Here is a 21,509-nt window from a genome sequence, read left to right as displayed (position 1 = left end):
TGCTAAACTTGAAAAGAGCCCTCTGTTCTCTCTGCTCCAAATCCTTACTGTCTGTTTCTTTCTGTTTGGCAGCACACAACCAATATGGGACGGACGACAGGGTTAAGCTACCCAACTTGACAGACGAGGAGGTGAACTGGCAGGGACTGGAGGATCTGTATAGCATAAACGAAAGCCTTTATGAATGTAGGCCCGACTACAGCCCCAGCCCAGACGACTGGGCCAACTTCCAGAAGGATGTAGATAATATGTTTGCACTGCGACACGTTTTTAAGAATTTCAACCGAACCCATAAGCTTGACGACTCCACCCTGCCAGAGCTGGGCTCCGGGGCCGGGGGTGGAGGCCTTGAAGAGGGCAGCGGAGAAGAGTTGGCCTCAGCCAGCGACGTCTGGCCGAGCCTGGCCACGGAGGCTCGCCTCACCACCCCCGCCCCCAGCAAAACGCCATCAGCACCACCCACTCCCAGGCCCATACTGGAAAGGAAACTAGATTCTGTTGTAAACGACCTTCCTGAGAGGCTTTTAGACAGACCTGGGGTGTCTGTTATGTCAGTGTCACCAGAGATGGAATCATCATCAGGTCCAAGGACAGAAAAAGTTGTCTTCCAGAGCGATATGTGGGCGCAGCAGCTGGAGGAGATGGAAGGAGAGATGTTTAGCGGGAACGGACTGACGGAGCTGGAGACAAGACACGACAACCAGCTGGACCCTGGCCTGGGCCACGGAGAGGCAACTGGCCCTCAGGGTCTTGGCCTGGGCCTGGACCCTGAAGAAGAAGAGGACATTTTCCAGGCCCAAGGCTACCTCCCTTTCTCCCCACAGACACTCAGGCCCAAGGTGCAGGCCAGCACCACCGGGAGCCCCCCCACCACACAGACTAGCACCCCGCAGAGTGTCGGGGTGGTACTACAGGTGCTGCCTCAGTCGGCGCTGCCCCTCACCTTGGACTACGAGGGCAGCGGCTCTCTGCCTCAACCCTCCAATCAGACCCTCTGAGGCAGACGCACGCGCTGGCCAGCCAGCGAATGAGCTGCTTGTCGCCACAGAGACGGTGATTGGGAGATGAGCTTGCCAAGAGCAATGGCGAGTGATGCCATCTCAGTCAGTCAGAGTTGTATAATGAGTATTAAAATTATTGTTTATTTTTTTACAGGTGCCTACATTTATTAGTAAACAGTGTTATGTTTTTTTTTCTTTTGTTTTTTTCAAATATATATTTAGAAAAGAAAAAGCCTTAATGCAGCTAAACAGAAGTGTTGGGAGTAAAAATGATTAATTCCATACAGGTAACACCATTGATGTTTTTAATGTTTTTATGAAAAACAAGTGTGAGTGGTGAAACCATTTCAACATGTGAATGGATGGTTAGCATTAGTCAGCTTTAGGTAAGCTCCAGTCTTTAAAGAATCTATTTATCTTAAACCTGCCCTATTACAGGATACTCCATCACAACAGTGACCACTCACCAATTAGATAATGAAAAAACTGACCCCGAAATGCACTTTTGAACTCTTCCACATGATGACCCTCACCCTGCACTGCTTGTGGTGCTGAAATTTTGTGTCCGTCGTGAAATCACATTTTTTTATCAAAACTAAGACGAGAGCTGGATTGTCACTTCAGAAAAAGTTACAGATTCATCATAACATCTGTTTCACAGAGAGCATTTATTTTTTAGATATTTTAAACTTTTCTGTATGGGAATATTTTTAGCCTTTTTCTTCATATGGCAATAGTAGGATCACAAAGTTTAGACAATCATGGGACAGTGTACCAGTGAGTTTAGTATACATTTCTAACTGACAGCTTTACATCATCTGAATTATCCAGCTGAAGCAAACGCATCTGATACTCTTAGCAGGCAAGAAAGAAATTCTTACAACTGGCATTTATTTTTCTTGCCAGGGCACTATTCACTGATTAGTTGCACCAATGCACCAGCTCTGACTTTTTGCAGAGTTGCACGTTTTGTTGCCATTCACAGCGTTTCATTTTTAACCTAAGTAAAATTATCCTTACTAATCACAAGCAAATGCTTACGCAAAATCACCAGGGGTGAGAAAATGTTCACTGTGTAACTTTGTTTTTGGAAATGTCACCAATTAATCTTGTGCTGTATGACGTAGTGCTTTGATAATCCAGAGTATAGTGTTGCACATGGCCAATTCATTTTTGAATGTAACTGTATAGTCCCTTAAAACTGGTTCTATGACAGCACAATGTGCCACAGCTTTGTCTTTGACAGTATAGTCAGTAAAATACTCAGCAAGCATTGCATAAAGCTAAGAATTACACGGCCATTGAGAGCAGAATGTTTTAAGCTTTCTGCCAGTGGTTCATCTCAAAAGAAACCAAGATGTACCTTCTGGTTGGAAACAGGTTCTGCAAAAAACCTGATGCTCTCCTTTTCTTTCTTGACAGTGTGTGTAGATGTGTTTAGAACAACTCTGGTTTCAGGAAAGCCACGAAGCTGTTAAGAAATAAACCCTTTCAACCTTCCCATTGATGTTTGAGCCTCAAGTGTTGTCCCACCACATAAACAGATCTTAACAATAATTCAGTCAGATGAGGTGAGTTTTTTTTTTCTGTTTTTAATGACAAATATCAAGTATTCAAGGCATTTGTAAACCAAGTGTTCACAAACATCAATTAGACTTCTGCTCCTGAGGAACACAAGGCAATAAGAGCTCGACTTTCAGAATACAGCTTCTGTTCTGTCCGGGAAATTCACTCTCAGTTCAAATACTGATGAAAGGACAATGTGTTAAAGCAAATTTTACAGTCAACCTGAAGTCGTCTGTGTCAGTAGTCGTCGTCCAGGCAATTTGAACAGCAGGATGCTGAATTCAAAGTAGCATGTGTACAGTACAGGAAAATTGAGTCAAACATCCTTGCATTTACTGTGTCTAACGATCTGTGTGTCATTGCTGGATGATTCTCTACCCTTCTCTGCAAAGAGGTTTAGTTCACCTCCTTGTTGGAGGGAGAATTCTGACCTGTAACTTGGTCATTAAATCACTGTAATGCATGGCCTTCAGCAACTTATTGCTTTCTCAGAATTAACACAAACTTTGATTTTTATTTGTTCAATTTTTTAAAACTAATATACTTTAAAAAAAAAAAAAAAAAAAAAGTTCATAAGGCATTTTCCCAGAATTTTTTCAGTGAATGGAATAAATATTTAACTGTAAGATGACTCAGCAAAGATCACTTCTGGCTTTCCATTAGCGTAGGATCTGATCAATAATCCTGCACTGGTATTCCTTTTTAGAGAGCGAGATAAATACGGAGCACAGAGGGAAGAGTAGAGAATCATTACAGATGGAGAGAAGGACATTCTGGGGCGCAAAACTTCAACTTTTAAATTCACTCAGTTGTGTCGTCCTCTTGACAGAAAATATACATTGCAATAACCGAACTCCCCCCCGCCCCCATGGTATAATCTGAACTCAACCCTTCCCATGTGAATAACACTGTTCAGGCACCGTCAGACAAATCCACTGTTTTTTTTTTTGTTTTTTTTGTAGCTTTAAGTTTTATTTATTTTTAACTACAATGTCATGGGTTAGTTTATAAATATGCTTCTAACTATTGTGTGAGCTCTATAATACGCTTCATTTGCTTTGTCAATATTTACATGATGATCACTTATGAATATGTAATTTGAGGTACTAAGTCACAATAATACTAAAATTAGTCACTGCCAATACCCACATGATAATCTTTACCTGGCAGAATACCATGAAACCTGGCCAAAAATGTTAACTTTTAAAATGTATTCACTGCATCTGCACTGGATTCACCACTTCTATGCAAACGTTTAACAGCTAAAATGAATTCATACTGATTACAATATAAACTACAGTTACTTTATTAGACTTATATCCTCCCTTACAAAAGAAAAAAAAATACCACCTAAAAATAATTTTTAAAAAACATGTGCCATAGATTTGACTTTGCGTATGCGCTTGATATATCTAATACCACCTTCTTCACTTCTGTATCAACTCTGTCTCTCCCATTTGAAAGGAAAGCAAATCCATAATAATTTAGATATAACATGAACCCAAGGTAAAAGGAAATTCTATTTATCTAACAGTTTTGGCTCATTCAAAAAGTTTCAATATGCCTCTGCTCAGACCCATAAATCTGATCCATGCCACATCACCACCAAACCTGCGGATTTTTCTTCTTTTTTTTTTTTTTTTTAATTTGATGTGGTCACGTAGCGTGCAGAGTACATGTGAAAGAAAGCAGTTCATCTTTTGCTCAGGTATATCTTTGGGATACTGGAGTGCTTAATTCAGTGCAGTGATTAAGTTTAATAATTAACCTTTTAAACCAAGGATATCATAGTACAGTAGGTCTGACCAACAGCAACATTCACTGGCCTTCACACAATCATCTCTCTGTCCACTAGAGGGCCCCAAACACCCAGGAACTGAATTATCAATGTCAGATTCCTCTCACTGATAAAACGGGGTTCCTTGTTTAACATGCTTGCTGTACTTTTTTTTTTAAAAGCCTAGACTACTAGATAACTACTATGTACATCTGATGACCATTGAAATGGAGAAGCTATTACGACACAAAGCCAAAATGATGCATGTTTTTATCTGTTATTTGTTGCGGTAGATTAGCTACAAATAATTTTATTTTGAAAGAGTTACATTTTGGGGTCAAATTTGTTATTAAAACAGCAGCTTTGCCACATTATTATTATTATTATTATTTTATTTTTTTTTTTTTTTTTTAATTCTCCTTTCCAGTTTTGTCGTACATTCACATCTTTAGGACATACAGTAGCTTCAGCACATGGTCAGAGATGAGACAGCGTTCTTGTTACTTTCTCCTGTTTGCCATTTGATTAATTATTACAGAATGTAATAATAAAGTAGTGTTACGTGTAATGAAATATAGATATCTTGCTCACTGACGAGACTCGTCATAAAAGTCATTATACACTGTACCATTGATGCTTGTCGGCTTTAAGCTACATGGTTACCTTGCCAAGGTGAAAAACTTTGACCACCCGGTGCAATGACTCGAGATCAGTGACCACTGTGCCCAAACACAAAAGCTGAGGGCAACAAAGCAGAATATTGTCGCTCAACTAAGAGGACAGTGACTGGCTTTTCGGTAGCTAGCATTTACCCTGGTAGCTAGCTTTGTATACTGGACTGGCCGAGACAGCCTGAGAGGCACTGTTACGAAAAAGGAAGAGAAAAACAACACGTTAACCAGACAGACCATGAATGGCTCAAATACGAGAGAGGGGGCCAATATGTTCACAGCTCAGACTGTAAGGAAGAATGGGATCCTGAATGAGCCGACAACATGGTGGGATGTGTGAATTGAGCGGAAAAAGAGGTACAGATGTAGAATATAGGGGGAAGCTGTACAGTACTGAGAAGGGAGGAGCTGTACAGAGGATCTTGCATAGTACAGGTTTGTCAGTTGTGCTTTATACGCCGTGTTGATCATGACTCATCTGTCTGTACAGAGATTATAATGCCCTGCCCTTTAACAGTAGCACCATGTGATTTCTTTACATCTGATCCTTGAAGTGGAGGCGTGACCTTCTGTGTGTGACTGCAGCTGATGATACGCTCGGAGTGAAAGTACATCTGTCAGTTTCCTGTGATCATAAACAACAATGAGCAGCCCTTTAAGTATGGTGGGCGTATACTTGCGTCTCTGCCTGTCAGTCTGACAGCAGCATTGGAGCCCCGCCTGGTGTCTGATTGGTGTGAAGCAGACACTGTGGTGCAGAGACACAAACAGGAAGGCACATGTCTCAGTGAACCCTCAGAGGGAGGCTTGGCATGCTCTCAGACATGGGCAGAGCCTCTGTGGTGGTCTGGCAAAAGGATAGGCGGGGTTATTGCTTTGAGTGCGTTGCCGGGGCAACTGAGGCTGCTGTGGCCGCGGTTGAGCAGCAGGGCGGCCGGCGGATCGGGCCGAGGCGGGATGAACACCGGGCAGGATCGGGTGCGGGCATGGCTCTTCTGGCCCCCGGCGTGGCAGATGAGCTCGCTGACGGTGCCCAGCGGAGGCAGGTGCTGGCGCCAGCGCTCGGCCCGCTCCTCCTTGTGCTTGATCGAGTACCAGGTGAGGAAGATGAAGATGAAGCCGACGAACTTTAGGCTAGCGGCCAGGCCGAAGTAGACGAAACGGAACGAGGTGACGTCGTACTCCCAGCAGGAGCCGTGCACGCCGCAGTCCTGCTGCCACAGCATGCAGGTGGTGTCGATCACAGCACCGAAGTAGATGGGTGTGGGGATATAGGCTGAAGAGGAAGAAAGAAGGTGTGATTAAAAAAAGTAAACTCGGATGAACAAGTCCTTCCCTGTGTCCCAGTTCTAGGCTGCAACAACAGGACTAGAAAACTTAAAAATTTCAAAGTTCTGGTTATTTCAAAGGAGTTTCTGTGTTTGAATTTTGGGGTTTTGGAGGCAGATTTCATGTATGGTAAGGCATAAAAGCATAGTATGATGAAGCTTGAAAAGTCATAGTGTAGTAAGAAATAAAAAGGCATAGCATAGTATGGCATAAAAATAGTACAGTAAGGAATAAGAATATCATTAAAACATCATGGTCTAATAAGGCACAAAAATGTCAAGTAAATATAGTATAGTAATACATAAAAACACTATAGTACAGTAAAGCAAAAAAATATAAAAACGTCATAGTATAGTATGTCATAAAACGATATAGTATAGGATGGCATAAAAAGTCATAGAATAGTATGGCATAAAATTTCATAGTATAATAAGGCATAAAAATGTCAAGCAACGTCATAGTATAGTATGGCATAAAAATATCATAAAAACTTCATAGTATAGTATAGCATAAAAATGTTAAAACGTCATAGTATGTCAAAACATGTCATAGTATACTATGGCATAAAAATATCAAATAAACATCATAGTATAGTATGGCATTAAAACTCATGTCATGAAAATATGAAAACGTCATAGTATATCATTAAACGTCATAGTATAGTATGTCATAAAACATAGTATATAGTATGGCATAAAAATGTCAGTAGTATGTCATAAATCGTCATACTATACTATGATTTTTTTTGACATTTTTATCCCTTACTGCACTATGATGTTTTATGACATACTATGACGTTTTCATGATATTTTTATGCCATACTATACTATGACCTTTTATGACATTTTTATGCCATACTATAGTATGGCATTAAACGTCCTTGTATAATATGGCATAAAAATGTCAAAAAACACCATAGTATAGTGTGGCATATAACGTCCTTGTATAGTTTGACATAAAAAGTCATGGTATATTATGGCATAAAAATATAAAAATGTTATAGTATAGAATGTCATAAAATGTCATCGTATAGTAAGGCATAAAAATGTCAAAAAACACCATAGTATAGTACGGCATAAAAATATAAAATCGTCATTGTATAGTATGGCATAAAAAGTCACAGTATAGTATGGCATAAAAAAAAAAAAAATCACAGTATAGTATGGCATAAAAATATGATAAAACGTCATAGTACAATAAGGCATAAAAATTTCAAAAAGTGGCAGTATAATATGGCATAAAAACGTCATAATGATTTATCATAAAAATATCATAAAAAAGTCATAGTATAGTATGGCATAAAGAGTCACAGTATAGTATGGCAAAAAAATATAAAAATGTCATAGTATAGTCTGGCATAAAAATATCAAGAAATGTCATAGTATAGTATGTCATAAAAATGTCAAAAAGCTTCATAGTATAGTATGGCATAAAAATATAAAAATGTCATAGTATAGTATGGCATTAAAACTCATATTATATGTTATAAAAATATGAAAATGTCAGAATAGTATGGCATAAAAAGTCATAGAATAGTATGGCATAAAAATATCATAAAAACGTCATAGTATATCATTAAACGTCATAGTATAGTATGCCATAAAACATCATAGTATATAGTATGGTATAAAAATATAAAACGTCATGGTATAGTATGGCATAAAAATGTCAGGAGAATATCAGAAAATGTCATACTATACTATGGCATACAATTGTTAAAAAACATCATAGTATAGTATGGCATTAAACGTCATAGTATAGTATGGCATAAAAATGTCAAAAAACATCATAATATAGTATGGCATAAAAACGTCCTTGTATAGTATGGTATAAAAATGTCAAAAAACTTCATAATGAATCTCTGAGTAAGTTCAGCCAGGAAGACTATCTATCAAAATCTCTGTCATAGAAGAGAATATCAACAAGAATATCTGTCAAAAAACATCATAGTATAGTATGGCATTAAAATATCATAAAACGTCATAGTATTATATGTAATAAAATGTCATAGTATAGTATGGCATAAAAATATAAAAACGCCATAGTATAGTATGTCATAAAATGTCAAAAAACACCATAGTATAGTATGTCATAAAATGTCAAAAAACATCATAGTATAGTATGGCATATAAATGTCAAAAAAACGTCCTTGTATAGTATGGAATATAAATGTCAAAAAACGTCATAGTATAGTATGGCATAAAATGTCATAGTATAGTATGGCATAAAAATGTCAAAAAACATCATAGTATAGTATGGCATTAAAATATCATAAAACGTCATAGTATTATATGTAATAAAACGTCATAGTATAGAATGGCATAAAAATATAAAAACACCATAGTATAGTATGTCATAAAATGTCAAAAAACATCATAGTATAGTATGGCATATAAATGTCAAAAAACATCATAGTATAGTATGGCATATAATATCGAAAAAAAAATCGTAGTATAGTATGGCATAAAACATCATAGTATAGCATGGCATTAAACGTCATAGTATCGTATGTCATAGAAAGTCATAGTATAGTATGGCATAAAAATGTCAAAAAACATCATAGTATATTATGGCATTAAAATATCATAAAACGTCATAGTATTATATGTAATAAAATGTCATAGTATAGTATGGCATAAAAATGTCAAAAAACGTCATAGTATAGTATGGCATTAAACGTCCTTGTATAGTATGGCATAAAATTATCAGAAAACGTCATAGTATAGAATGGCATAAAAATATAAAAACGCCATAGTATAGTATGTCATAAAATGTCAAAAAACATCATAGTATAGTATGGCATATAAATGTCAAAAAACATCATAGTATAGTATGGCATATAAATGTCAAAAAACATCATAGTATAGTATGGCATATAAATGTCAAAAAAACGTCCTTGTATAGTATGGCATAAAAAGTCGCAGTATAGTATGGCATAAAAATATCACAAAACGTCATAGTATAGTATGGCATAAAAATATAAAAACGTTATAGTATGTCATAAAATGTCAAAAAACGTCATAGTATAGCATGGCATAAAAATGTCAAAAAACACCATAGTATAGTATGGCATAAAAATGTAAAAAAACATCAAAGTATAGCATGGCATTAAACGTCCTTGTATAGTAGGGCATAAAATTATCAGAAAACGTCATAGTATAGTATGGCATATAAATGTCAAAAAACGTCATAGTATAGTATGGCATAAAAATATCATAAAAAGTCAAGGTATTATATGTAATAAAATGTCATAGTATAGTATGGCAAAAAAAAAATAAAAACGTCATAGTATCGTATGTCATAGGAAGTCATAGTGTAGTATGGAATAAAAATATCACAAAATGTCATAGTATAGTATGGCATAAAAATGTCAAAAAACATCATAGTATAGTATGGCATAAAAATATAAAAACGTTATAGTATAGTATGGCATTCAGCCTGTGCATATTCTCATTTGTCCAGGTCATAGTATCCTAAAGGAGTTTTTCAATCGAAAAAACAACTGGACTTGATTATTTGTATGGCATTAAAATATCATAAAATGTCTTAGTATAGTATGTCATAAAACATCATAGTACAGTATGGCATTAAAATATCATAATACGTCATAGTATAATATCGCATAGAAATATAAAAACGTCATAGTATAGTATGTAATAAAATGTCATAGTGTAGTATGACATAAAAATGTCAAAAAACGTCATAGTATAGTATGGCATTAAACGTCCTTGTATAGTATGGCATAAAATTATCAGAAAACGTCATAGTATAGTATGGCATAAAAATATAAAAACGCCATAGTATAGTATGGCATAAAATTATCAGAAAACGTCATAGTATAGTATGGCATAAAAATATAAAAACGTTATAGTATAGTATGTCATAAAATGTCAAAAAACGTCATAGTATAGTATGGCATAAAAAGTCACAGTATAGTATGGCAAAAAAAATCATAAAAACTTCATAGTATAAGGCATAAAAATGTCAAACGTTATAGCATAGTAAGGCGTAAAAATAAAACGTCACAGTATAGTATGTCCTAGAAAGTCATAGTATAGAACGGCATAAAATGTAAAAAAGACGTCAGTATAGTAACGCATAAAAATATAAAAACGTTATAGTATAGTATGGGCATAAAATGTCATGGTATAGTATGTAATAAAAAATTCAAAAACCGTCATAGTATCATATGTCATAAAAAGTCATAGTATAGTACAAAAATGTCATAAAACATGTATAGTATGGCATTAAAATTTAATAGTATGGTAAAGAATAAAAAGTCATAGTATGGTCAGGCATAAAATGTCATGGTAAAGTAAGGCATAAAAAGTCATAGTATAGTAAGGCATTAGAGTTGCAAATTAACCCAATGTGCAAGTCTTTGGATTGTGGGGGGAAGTCGGTTGTAGAATTGTGGGAATCAAGAAAATTTCTATTAAATCTTTAGAAAAAACAATTTGCTTTTAGTTTGTCAGACATCCCACATGTTGAATTATTTCCTATTAGTACAAAACAGTAAAGTACTTTATTCTCTCTAAAAGAGTATGGTATATAGTACATATTATATACAGCTAGTATGCAGTGTGGAACTGGGACACAGAGGTTGAATGTACTGCAGCATCACCACTTGGTGGCACCATTTAGTTTCATGCAGATCAGAAGCAGGTCTTATTTCTTCATGTGAATGGCATCAGACAAAATATTAGAAACACCTTTCAAAATAATGAATCCAATACAAAGCCATTCTAAACTACAACCTCACAAATTAAATGGCTTTAGTGTTGAATCAGCACCTTTTAATCAGTATTCACAAGGATGAATGGATGTTGTATAGTATTGCATCAGACTGTATACTGTGTATACTGTGTACTGTTCCTGAGTGATGCTGTTGTTAACTATATAACCACACAAATACAGACTCCCTCCTGCCACCCATACACAAATCCTATAGTAGTTTCTGACAAGTGATGGGACAGCTTTATGTTCACACAACCATACCAAGCAAATGAGCAGCATGTTAGGGCAGTGATAATGACCCAGAGCACTTCTCTGCAGTTATCTACACAGAAGTTTCACTGAGGCCAACTACAATACTGCATTCCTACTCTCTCTAAAATTGGAGGGTGTTAGTAAGGACAAGACAGAGAATGAAGGCAGTGGAAAACAGACACAAGAGTGGATTGCACACCAGCGGGAAAAAAACTATAAAAATCAGATGAAAGACGTGACTTACTGCACATTTTGTGCCAAATCCTTGAACTGTTCAGGTAGCTATTGACTGTCCTATTGTATATACATTACTTTCACTAAACCCTTTGGTCATAAAGAGCAGATGTTAAAGGTTAAGAGGGTTTCAGAAAATTCAGATAACAAGGGATTTTAGGAATTTTATAACTGATTAGCAAGATTGAAAAACACACAGAAGGTGGTTCTAATATTAGTGTAAATGTCCAGGAACTTACCAAGAGTTCGTAGCAAGACAAACTGCATCCCAAGAGCAAAAGGCCTCTCTTGCTCATCAACAGACCTGAAGAAAGACAAACATAGCATATAATGACAGAAATTTGCAGCTACAAAGATTTGAGGCAAAGACTTGATACCAACAGACACAAAAAACAGACAGCCCTTTAGGAAGAGAGTGTGGGAGGATAATTAAGGATAATTAAAATTTCCCTCTGCCAGTGTACGATAAAGGTGGCCCCTTACCTGAGTGTGACGATGATGGCGGAGGGCTGGGCACAGGCGGTGATGAGCGTGACAATGAAGAGGAAGATGAGGAAAGGGATGAGCGTGTTGCAGGTGCGGTCGCATTTCCCCGACACAGCATAACCGTTCTCGTTCAGGTAGGTTTTAACGATGACCAGCTGGAGCTGGTTGACCTGGCCGCCGGAGGACGGAGTGATGACCTGCCTGCTCTGCACGCAGCCGCAGTCAGTGTAGTTCCTTATCTGTGGTCAAAAACAACCTGAGTGACTGGTCTACTCACTCTAACCACTGCGAGGCTAATTCTAAAATACTACTGATGCTGTAGCTACAATGAAAGTCAAATGTAAAGTCAGACACACACACACACACACACACACACACACACACACACACACACACACACACACACACACACACACACACACACACACACACACACACACACAGAGACTGGTTGTCCAGTGATCTGGACAAAGAATCTACACATTTTCTTTCCTTGTGTTGTTATAAATTCCTGTCCGACATTGTTGTGGAGTCTGACACTTCCTGTACTTTGAGAGCTATGGGAGGAGAATGTACAGAGAACGGGTCTTTCTGTTTCCTTTATGGTTTGTGTGTCCTTCAGCAAAGTTCTCCGAAATCATTTTCATCAGTCATCTTTTGTTGTATCTGATGTAAAAATGGCTTTGTTTGTGCAATTATTTATTTGACAGGAAAACAAAAGGAGCTGTGAGTGGTGGAAGTAGATTAAAATGTGTGAGAGTGTGTGTGCACTCACCCCAGTGCTGTCGTTGCCCACAGTGCTGCACCCAGCCAGGCAGGGGTTGAAATAGGTGATGCCGTCAGAGCCGCAGACTGGAGCGTATTCGTGGATCCTGCAGCCACAGTTCACGTTGCAACTGCCCGTCAGGTTCCTGTGGGTCATCGTCAGGGTCGGGCTGCACGGCCAAGAAACAGCAATCAATCATATACCAGACTCCACTATAACGAAACTGAATTTTAAGCTTGGATCCATGCCATGCACATGTACTCCTCTGTTGAAATAATCTATTGTTCAGGCCGCTGATCTCATATATATTTTCATTTCATGCTTCTTTGTAACTCTTGTTTTTCATAGCCTTTCAAAATCTATTGGATTATATTAAAATGTATTGAGAAGGATGTTTTTTTCGTTTTAATTTACACTTTTGCCCTTGCTGATATAACATCTCTGTGAAAATACATCTGCAGAGGCAGCGACGTGGCCATTCAGCATTTATTAATTTTCAAAATATTAATATATCTATCCATCTTTTTCAAGTGTGGCCATGCTGCGGTAGCAGCACACCATTCCAGTGAAATTGAAAACAAATTTATGTCACTATGTGTCGCATTTTAGACTAAATTTCCCATAAAACCCAAAGCTCCCTGCTGCAAAGAGGATAATACTTCTCGTAGCCACTTTCCTTGCTGACGTGGCATCACTACATAAAATTTAGTTTAGACCCCATGTTTAGTCATTAAAAATAGAAAAATGTTGTGTAAATAATTTGAAAAGTAAAAATTATTCCTATTTAGTGCAGTAATGCAATTTAACAGTGAAACAATATGTAGTGTGGAAGCTAAAAGAGACTGCCAATCTTCTCTGCACCGTTTACTATAGTCTTGGTGTCTCATTATTAACCTGCTGCACATAATCCTTTTAATTAGCTTTAATCTAGCCGCCCCCCCCCCCGAGTTTGTGTTGTGTATGATGATAGAAGAACAGAGACGAGGGGACGGGGAAGTGACACCTCCAGTGGTTCGACAGCCAGTGTGGGAACACTGGCTCTAAGCAAAACAGAACCCTGGCTTCGCCTATACCAGGAGCAGTGAAGCGAATCCTGGGTTTTCTCTGGGAGGCTTCGCCCTGAGCCCTGCGGAACAGCCGGGGACAGGCCCTAACAACACAACAGCCTGGGGTGACACTGATGGGATCATTCTCTGGCAAAGTTTCTCATTTAATAATGTTTTTTTAGGTGATTATTTGCATTATATCATTGTTTTCAAAGAAATCAGTATTACAACAACATAAGAAAAAAAACAGCCAAATAGAAAAAAACGAATTATTTTCTGCTCTCTCTTAAATCAGTGGACCATCATTTTTCACAGGACCGTAAAGTAATATTCATCCTCGTTTTTATATTGGTTGTCACAGGGGAAGCACATTTAGGCTCGTCCTGACATAACAGTGTCACATTCCAGACACTGTGAGTGTGTGTGTGTGTGTGTGTGTGTGTGTGTGTGTGTGTGTGTGTGTGTGTGTGTGTGTGTGTGTGTGTGTGTGAGGGAGAGACTGTGTGTATTTGCATGCTGCCTTGCTGGAGTTCACTGCAGGCTCACTGCGCTGATTGCACATGTCCTTTTCTAGACTAAATCTCGGCCCTTGCTGAACCCTCCAGATGTTGTTTCCCTGTGTGCAGGCTGCGTAAAAACACAGAGCCAAGAGAGTGAGAGGCTTAATGCGGTTTAGCACTGCAGACACTGAACAGTGGAAGAAAAAAAAAATCGGAGTTGTGAAGGTTAATAAGCACGAAGGTCTTATTTTGTAATAGGGCAAGCAAAAGTGTGTTGTGAGACCACTACACAGCAGCTTTTAGTCAATATATGCTTTTTTGCAGATATTCAAGAATAGTACACAACTTGATATGATCATGTCACTGAAAGGGTTTGGTGTTGGTCACGTCCCCAGATTGTCTCCTGCCTGTCAGCGGGGGAGAGCCACGTCTAGACTACAGTGAAAGTACAGACAAGTGACACAAAGGGTGGGTTTGGGCTAAACATTCCTCATGTGGGTGCTAGCAGTGACTAGTGACCAATGCTGTTCATAATGAGGAGCCCCACAGGCTCACACGGTCTTGTTGACCCCTCTATAAACACCAGCTCTAACAAAGACTACAGTTATTAATGGGTCAGCTATGGGACTTTAAAGGGCACACTGACTATTTGGCAAATAATCGCTTTGATTAACTTTGTTATGTGAAAAGTAAATTTCACAGAGGTTTAGCACTTTCACCCTTGAGTGTTCAGTGTTTAGTGAGCTCCTGAGATGATGCTGATGGTTTGCACATACAGCCTGCGGAAGCTACAAGGTCATCATCAAAGTATTTTTTTATACATGTAATACTCATGACCAACTCTTAGCAAATTCAACTTCTGAATGTTTCATTGAAATTTTGAAAAAAAATCATTTTGGTCAGTTCGAAGCGCACAATAAGATGAAAGGGGATATTATTACAATCAATGAGTAAAGCGTTTGTCATCAGTTTTGCAGGGTCTTCTGCATCACCCAGGGTCACGGGGTACGTCGTGCCTCTGTGCGTCTGTCTGTATGAGTGTGTTCATAAGTGTGTGTGCTCCATATTTTTTGTCCGCGGGGCTGACACATCGGATGACCGTTTGTTAACTCCGCAGCCTGGCTGCTGATGTGGTGTCGAGCGGCGGCTTCAGAAATAGAGGTGGCAGAGTGATTCACCGGAGCCACGAGAGCAGATGCCAGTGTTGCTAATTAATCATTCGCACCCCAACACAACAGCAGCAACACATAAGGATGACGGGAACGGTGACAGCATCCCAGACCCACACCCTCCTCCACTGTGTGTGTGAGTGTGTGTGAGATTGTGTTTCAGATACAACTTCAAGTGCAGTTGCAAGGTCTTTTTTTTGTAAATAAGCCGTTTTGAAACAAATGTTTACCTGGCTCCCAAGTACATAACATGATTCATACTGCAGCTAGTCACGCAAAAGGAGCTGACAAAGCAAAAAAACATGTCCAATATGCTCTGGCTCTTACCCCAAACGGATACAGTGGGAAAACCTTTCCAACTTTAATGACTTTGCAGTAGCACCTTCTTCGATTATGTTTAGATTTGAATGAGAATGGAAACCAGGGGATGACTGTGTCCATGTTAGAGTAGTTTTAACCTTATCTCTTTGCTTCTATCTATCGGTGCATATGTCCTTACCCAGTGGTGTAAGGTATGTTGATGCCTCCCAGATTGATGCTCTCGCAGCCCACTATGAAGAGCGTGGAGAAGCAGAGCAGAGACACCCCGCTGCAGATCATGGCCAGCTTGGCCGACTCTCTGGCACCAAGCTTCAGCTTCTTGATGATGTAGCCCCCCAACACGATGCCCACCCCGGCGCTGGGGACAATAATTACACCTGAGAGAGAGAGAGAGAGAGAGAGAGAGAGAGACAGAGAGAGAGAAAGAGAGGTTGAGATGGAGGAAAAACTTGCATATGTGCTGCAAACAGCACAGAAATAGAGCAGCTAAAAGAATGTTAACAGTGAATTAATTACTGTAAAGCATAACTGAAGTGCAATAACCATCTGGTTTACAGTACATGAACATGTCATGCTTTTATATGAAAGATTGTATTGTGTCTTGTTGGAAAAAGAAACCACAATCCGAGTGTGATTTCCCTCATTAAACCGAGAATAAATACCTTCAAACAAAAAAAGAAAAAAGGAACCACCAGAATGGGCATTGCTGTATCAGTGTGACTATGCTGGAGGCTATCAGTGAATCTTTTCAGGCCGTAGAAGCGCAGAGCACGTGCTGTCAGTCCACTGGAGCTAGTCTAATTGACAGCATGAAGACAGGCAAAGCTGGCTGCTGGCAGGATGGACCTGGTGATAAGTGTCATCATGCAGGAGTTAAGGCCCAGTGGAGGCTGCACATGGCTCCCCGAGCCCAGCCACAGGCACGTACAGCCGGCAAACGAGCGAGATGGGGGTCATTCAGTGGGGGTGGAGGGTCGTCAAAGACAGAGGATCAACAGAGAAGTGATCCAAGTACACAGAAATGTCATCTGGCTTCTCCCTCTCTGTATGTACGTGTGTGTGTGTTTGTGTGTAACACAGATCAAGAGAAAGGCAGAGAGAGGGCAAGAGACAGAGATAGAGTGTGTCCCTTTGAACACACACAGTGAGACCAAGCAACAGACAGCTGTAGCATATTATCCTGTAAGTGCATGTTTCTGTGCTAAAACCATGTGCTGCCTGCAGGATTAAACATATACACAGCCAAACCAGAAATCATATCAATGTGACATAAGATGCACACACACACACACACACACACACACAGACTATTACATTGCGTTAACTGCTACACGAATGATATACACATTTTATCTGGATTAATAGCTGGTATTAATATAATGGTTTTTTTTCATAGTGATCTGATAAGTGTGAGCGTGTGCATGTCAATGGTAATGTATTATAGAGCTCATACAGCGAATGACTATCACGACAAACTTCTGTGCGGCTTACGATTGTCAACTGCAGCTTGTGCAGCAGAGACAGAAGAAAACAACAAAGAAATAAAGAGGAAAAAAAAAGAAAAGGAAAGTGACTTGTTGAAAGGAACAGTGGCTGAGATAAGGAGAGTCACCAAAGTTAAAAAAATAAATAAATAAAATAAAAAGGCAGAAACAGAGAGAGCACTAACAGCAGCAGAATGGGGGGGAACTGCAGCTGAGGGAGGCGTGTGATATGTTACAGTGCTATTTCTGTAGCAACATCTAATGGGCATGTAGCAGTGGCAGCTCTTTAAACAGGCATGCCACAAACTCAACAAGGTGGCAATTTGTGAGATTTCTATTTATTTTATTTTGACACCTTTGGTGCTACATTGCTGTGTTGTTTTTTGTGCTTCACTCCCTAGCTATGATGCATGTTTCTTTATACATACACTCCTCTTTGGACTTGTCAGCTCGTCAGTGGCTATTGCTGCTAATTCTAGATACCTAATTATCTATTATTTATTGCTAGCAAAGCGCTGTTGGTGAGAAAGATAAAAATGCATTGCTTCCTGTGTAGCCGAGAACTTTACTTGTAAAAGAACAGAGTCAACATTAGTCAGTCTATTAGTCTATTATGTAAATGATTTAGTTGTTAAAATACCCCAAGTTGTTATAGCGAGACTTTGTCACTTTTGCTGAACAGTGGCCACAGTGACTATGAGTGAGTCGGCATAGCATTTACCTAAAATGCTAGACTAATGTAATAGAACAACATTAACTTGTGATATATAGCTATACCAAAGTTTGCTAACATTAGCTAGCATTAGCAACCATAAGCCACTGTACAAACCACATACAGACCATGTAAGGCTGTACCAGCAAAACCACTGAGTCCACTGTCTAGAGAAGTGTGAAGAAGTGTTTCATTGCTTATGAATTCACATTTTCTTGTTCGGAAGAGGAGGAATGAGTTATTTCTTCTTTCAAAAGCTACATCTCACTTTAACTTCTCACTTCTGTCTATCTGGTGAATCTAAGTGCAGTATTTACCCTTCCTTTAGCCATGTTATGTTTCCCACTAACTCCCTTTCTTTTCTTTTTTTTTTAAATTAGCAAATTAAACATTTATTGTAAATTTTCATTTAGCTGAATACCAAATATCTTAAATGTCGTGGAATTGCTTAAAGTTAAATCTAAATGAAATGGATACTAGAATTATATTTGAGGGGGAAAAAAAATGCTATCAAACCCAAACCTTGTCAAACACTAACCCTGTTGGTTTTTACTAGAGAATATCAAAACAGTATTTATGTGGAAAAAAATCGTTACTTAACACATGCACAGGTCTCATCTTTCTGTCATTTTTAAAAAAAAAAAACACCCTCACAATCATCAGAGAAATGTCACATTTGGTCAGTCCATCTGGAAGCACTGTGCTCTCATCACCAGGAGTGCCCTCTCTTCCTCCTCTCCAACCATCATCACATCCCAGGCAGCTTGGCATCATTTGGGTTACCATGGCAACCGCACCACCCGTTTGCCCTTACCCTTGTATCCTGGCAACAGGCAGATGAGATGAGGCAATGGCATTGTGTATGTGGGGGTGTGTTTATGTATGCGTGTCTTGAAACGACCATACGTCAGCCATCACAATACTTGGACACACACACACACACACACACACATACACACACACACACACACACACACACACACACACATTTTTGCCCTCAAAGCCACAATTGAGTTTTCAATCACTCCTTGCTGTAATAATCCTGATACCAGATTAGTTGTGTATTAGCACCACTGGCTCAGACATGACTAAAGGATTAGACTGGTTCTTTGTACACCCCACATATGTGGTGCACAAATTACAGTCAGAGCAGAAGGACGCGTGTGTGCGCCTCTGTGTGCGCGTGACCACATCATGATGAACGTGTCTCCTGCAGTCAACAGAGACTTGTGTGTTACACTCAGGGGATGTAATGGAATCTTATCACTGAATCAAAGTCTGCAAGACTCCATGACTCATAGCGCTGCCCTCCAACTGTGAATCAGTGTGCGCACGTGGAAAGGTGAGAACAAATGTGATCTTAAACTGGTACAGACAAATGATGCATATAGTTCATGCTGATGTGTCATTTATCTTCCTGTCAGGGATCAGGTCATATTGAATAAATAAGGAAAAAAAAAACAAAAAAAAACTTTAAAATAAACCAAATTGCATTGCATTGTTCTCATTTTTACACTCCAATTTACTTTACTTTACAGGTTTTCAAATGATCTCACAATAATAACATATTTTCCATGCTGTAACCATGGTAATACATTATAATGATCTCTTTGCTGAGGACAGTTTTGCCTGATTTATCTGACATTTCAGGGACACTTCAGTTATCCCATGATAAAGAGACTAAACACACAATGTCCTCTACTGGGTTTGCTGATTTTAAATCACATCATGTGTCTAACATTTATTCCTCATCGATGTAGTGACTTGGCACAGCTTACAGAAATAGCTTCATGGATTGTTGCAATGCTCTTACCACATTTGATGAAACAATTACTTAATTAATAATAACAATTATTATTATTAGTTGCTTGAAAATTAGTTGATGATGGCTAAATCATTCATCCAGGAAAAATGCCAAAGACTTGCTGGTTCCAGCTCCTGAAACATGAGAATTTGCTGCTTTTCTCTATTTTATGTGATTGTAAAGTGAATATAACTGGGCTTTGGACAGTTTGTTAGAAAACGCAAGCACTTTGAAGACATCACCTTTGGCTCTTGGCAACTGTAATGGGCATTTTTCTTTTTTTTTTTTTTTACAATTTTCTGATAATTTTCAAAATGAAACAATTCCAAAAATAATAGAAACACCAATAAATTTTGTTAGTACACACACACACACACACACACACACACACACACACACACACACACACACACACACACACACACACACACATATATTTATTGATCAGAGCATGCTGTAAAAAATCCCCCATCACAGGCTCCCACACATCCTTGTTGGTGGCCCACAGGGGACAGTGACTGCACTGACTCACAAGAAAAGTCAAAATATGTCTGACTGTGCTGTTCAATGATGTTGAAGATTCATACCACACAGCTGTGGATGGGTGAAGTGTTTCATACCTGAGTCTTGATGATATGATATGATAATGCAGTGGTAGCACCATGCCCAAAGGAAAAAAAAAAAAAAAGATGTAATAACAAGAGACTTACCGGTGTATATGCTGGCGTTGGAGGCAGGGATACCAAACTGGGACTCGATAAATTTGGGAATGAAGGTGATGAAGGCGGTGACGATGGCACACTCCGCCGTGTAGGACAGACTGACAAACAGGAAGGTCATGTTGCTGAGGATCCTCAGCGCTGCCTTGGGGAGGTCTGGGGAGGGATACAAGACAAGACAGATCTCTTCATTACTGCCGTGCTGTAATTAACACACAAACTGAACTCCATGGAATCATCTGAAGAAGAATCATTACTGGAAAACTGTAATTAAGAGAAGACAGAAAGGGCTGCATCTGTAACCCAAATAAACATTATATAATAATAACCTTTGGTAATAACAGAGTAAAGTTAACACCATCTCTAAATGTCTCTGAAACACACACATAAATACCCACACACACACTCACATTCAAACACGCACTCAACCATGCCTCATTACATCCGGATAAGTATCCTTGTTTCATGCAAGACTTCAGAAGCAAACAACAATACATAAACACACACATGCTCTGTGATTTCTCTGAAAAACACTTTCAGGTTATTAATGAAACACAATCTAAACATCAACACTGGCTTTTTAAACATCTGTCTGTGCCTGTTGTCGTAGCATGAAATCCTATCAAGCTTCAAGAAAGTCATACCAAGCTATCGGCACGTTTGCTGTACAATGCAAGCCTGTGGATCATGTGTGTCAGCACTGCGAGCGCAAAACAAATCAAGCTCTGCAAATCTAGCTTGAATGCCGTCATCCTTGGTTCATCATAACAAGGGCATACATGGCCTTTATCTCTTCTTGAGGACATTGTCCATATGATTTGGTCGCCATGACGCAGAATACCCTCTCATCCTGTCACTCAAGAGTCATATGATCAAACTGTAAGTACATTACTGTTACTAGGCAGATTCAAACTGCTTCACTACGCTCTTCTGCG

The 21,509-nt window shown here is 38.9% G+C and overlaps 2 protein-coding genes across 5 annotated transcripts in view; one reads left to right on the top strand and one right to left on the bottom strand.

Annotated features, from left to right (window-relative positions):
* Window positions 1–2,502, top strand: part of sulf1 (sulfatase 1) — a 36,576-nt gene extending 34,074 nt beyond the window's left edge. For 2 of the 4 annotated variants that reach the window (XM_056363853.1, XM_056363852.1), the window contains one exon: window positions 73–2,502. In XM_056363853.1, coding sequence (XP_056219828.1) covers window positions 73–998 — 926 coding nt within the window. In that variant the 3' untranslated portion in view covers window positions 999–2,502. The remainder of the gene's footprint in view (window positions 1–72) is intronic. The other 2 variants (XM_056363854.1, XM_056363855.1) reach the window with 1 other exon arrangement.
* A 127-nt stretch (window positions 2,503–2,629) lies between these two features.
* LOC130160990 (solute carrier organic anion transporter family member 5A1) overlaps window positions 2,630–21,509 on the bottom strand; it is a 43,837-nt gene continuing 24,957 nt past the window's right edge. The window contains exons 5-10 of the mRNA XM_056363856.1: window positions 20,566–20,730; window positions 16,034–16,232; window positions 12,829–12,988; window positions 12,051–12,292; window positions 11,807–11,871; window positions 2,630–6,291 (exon numbers count right to left, since the gene is read on the bottom strand). Of these exons, the coding sequence (XP_056219831.1) occupies window positions 5,834–6,291; window positions 11,807–11,871; window positions 12,051–12,292; window positions 12,829–12,988; window positions 16,034–16,232; window positions 20,566–20,730 (1,289 nt within the window). The 3' untranslated portion in view covers window positions 2,630–5,833. The remainder of the gene's footprint in view (window positions 6,292–11,806; window positions 11,872–12,050; window positions 12,293–12,828; window positions 12,989–16,033; window positions 16,233–20,565; window positions 20,731–21,509) is intronic.

Source organism: Seriola aureovittata, chromosome 20, assembly GCF_021018895.1.
Source record: "Seriola aureovittata isolate HTS-2021-v1 ecotype China chromosome 20, ASM2101889v1, whole genome shotgun sequence".
Taxonomy (NCBI): domain Eukaryota; kingdom Metazoa; phylum Chordata; class Actinopteri; order Carangiformes; family Carangidae; genus Seriola; species Seriola aureovittata.
Note: the sequence above shows the minus strand (reverse complement) of the source record. Positions and strands in the feature narration are given on the sequence as shown.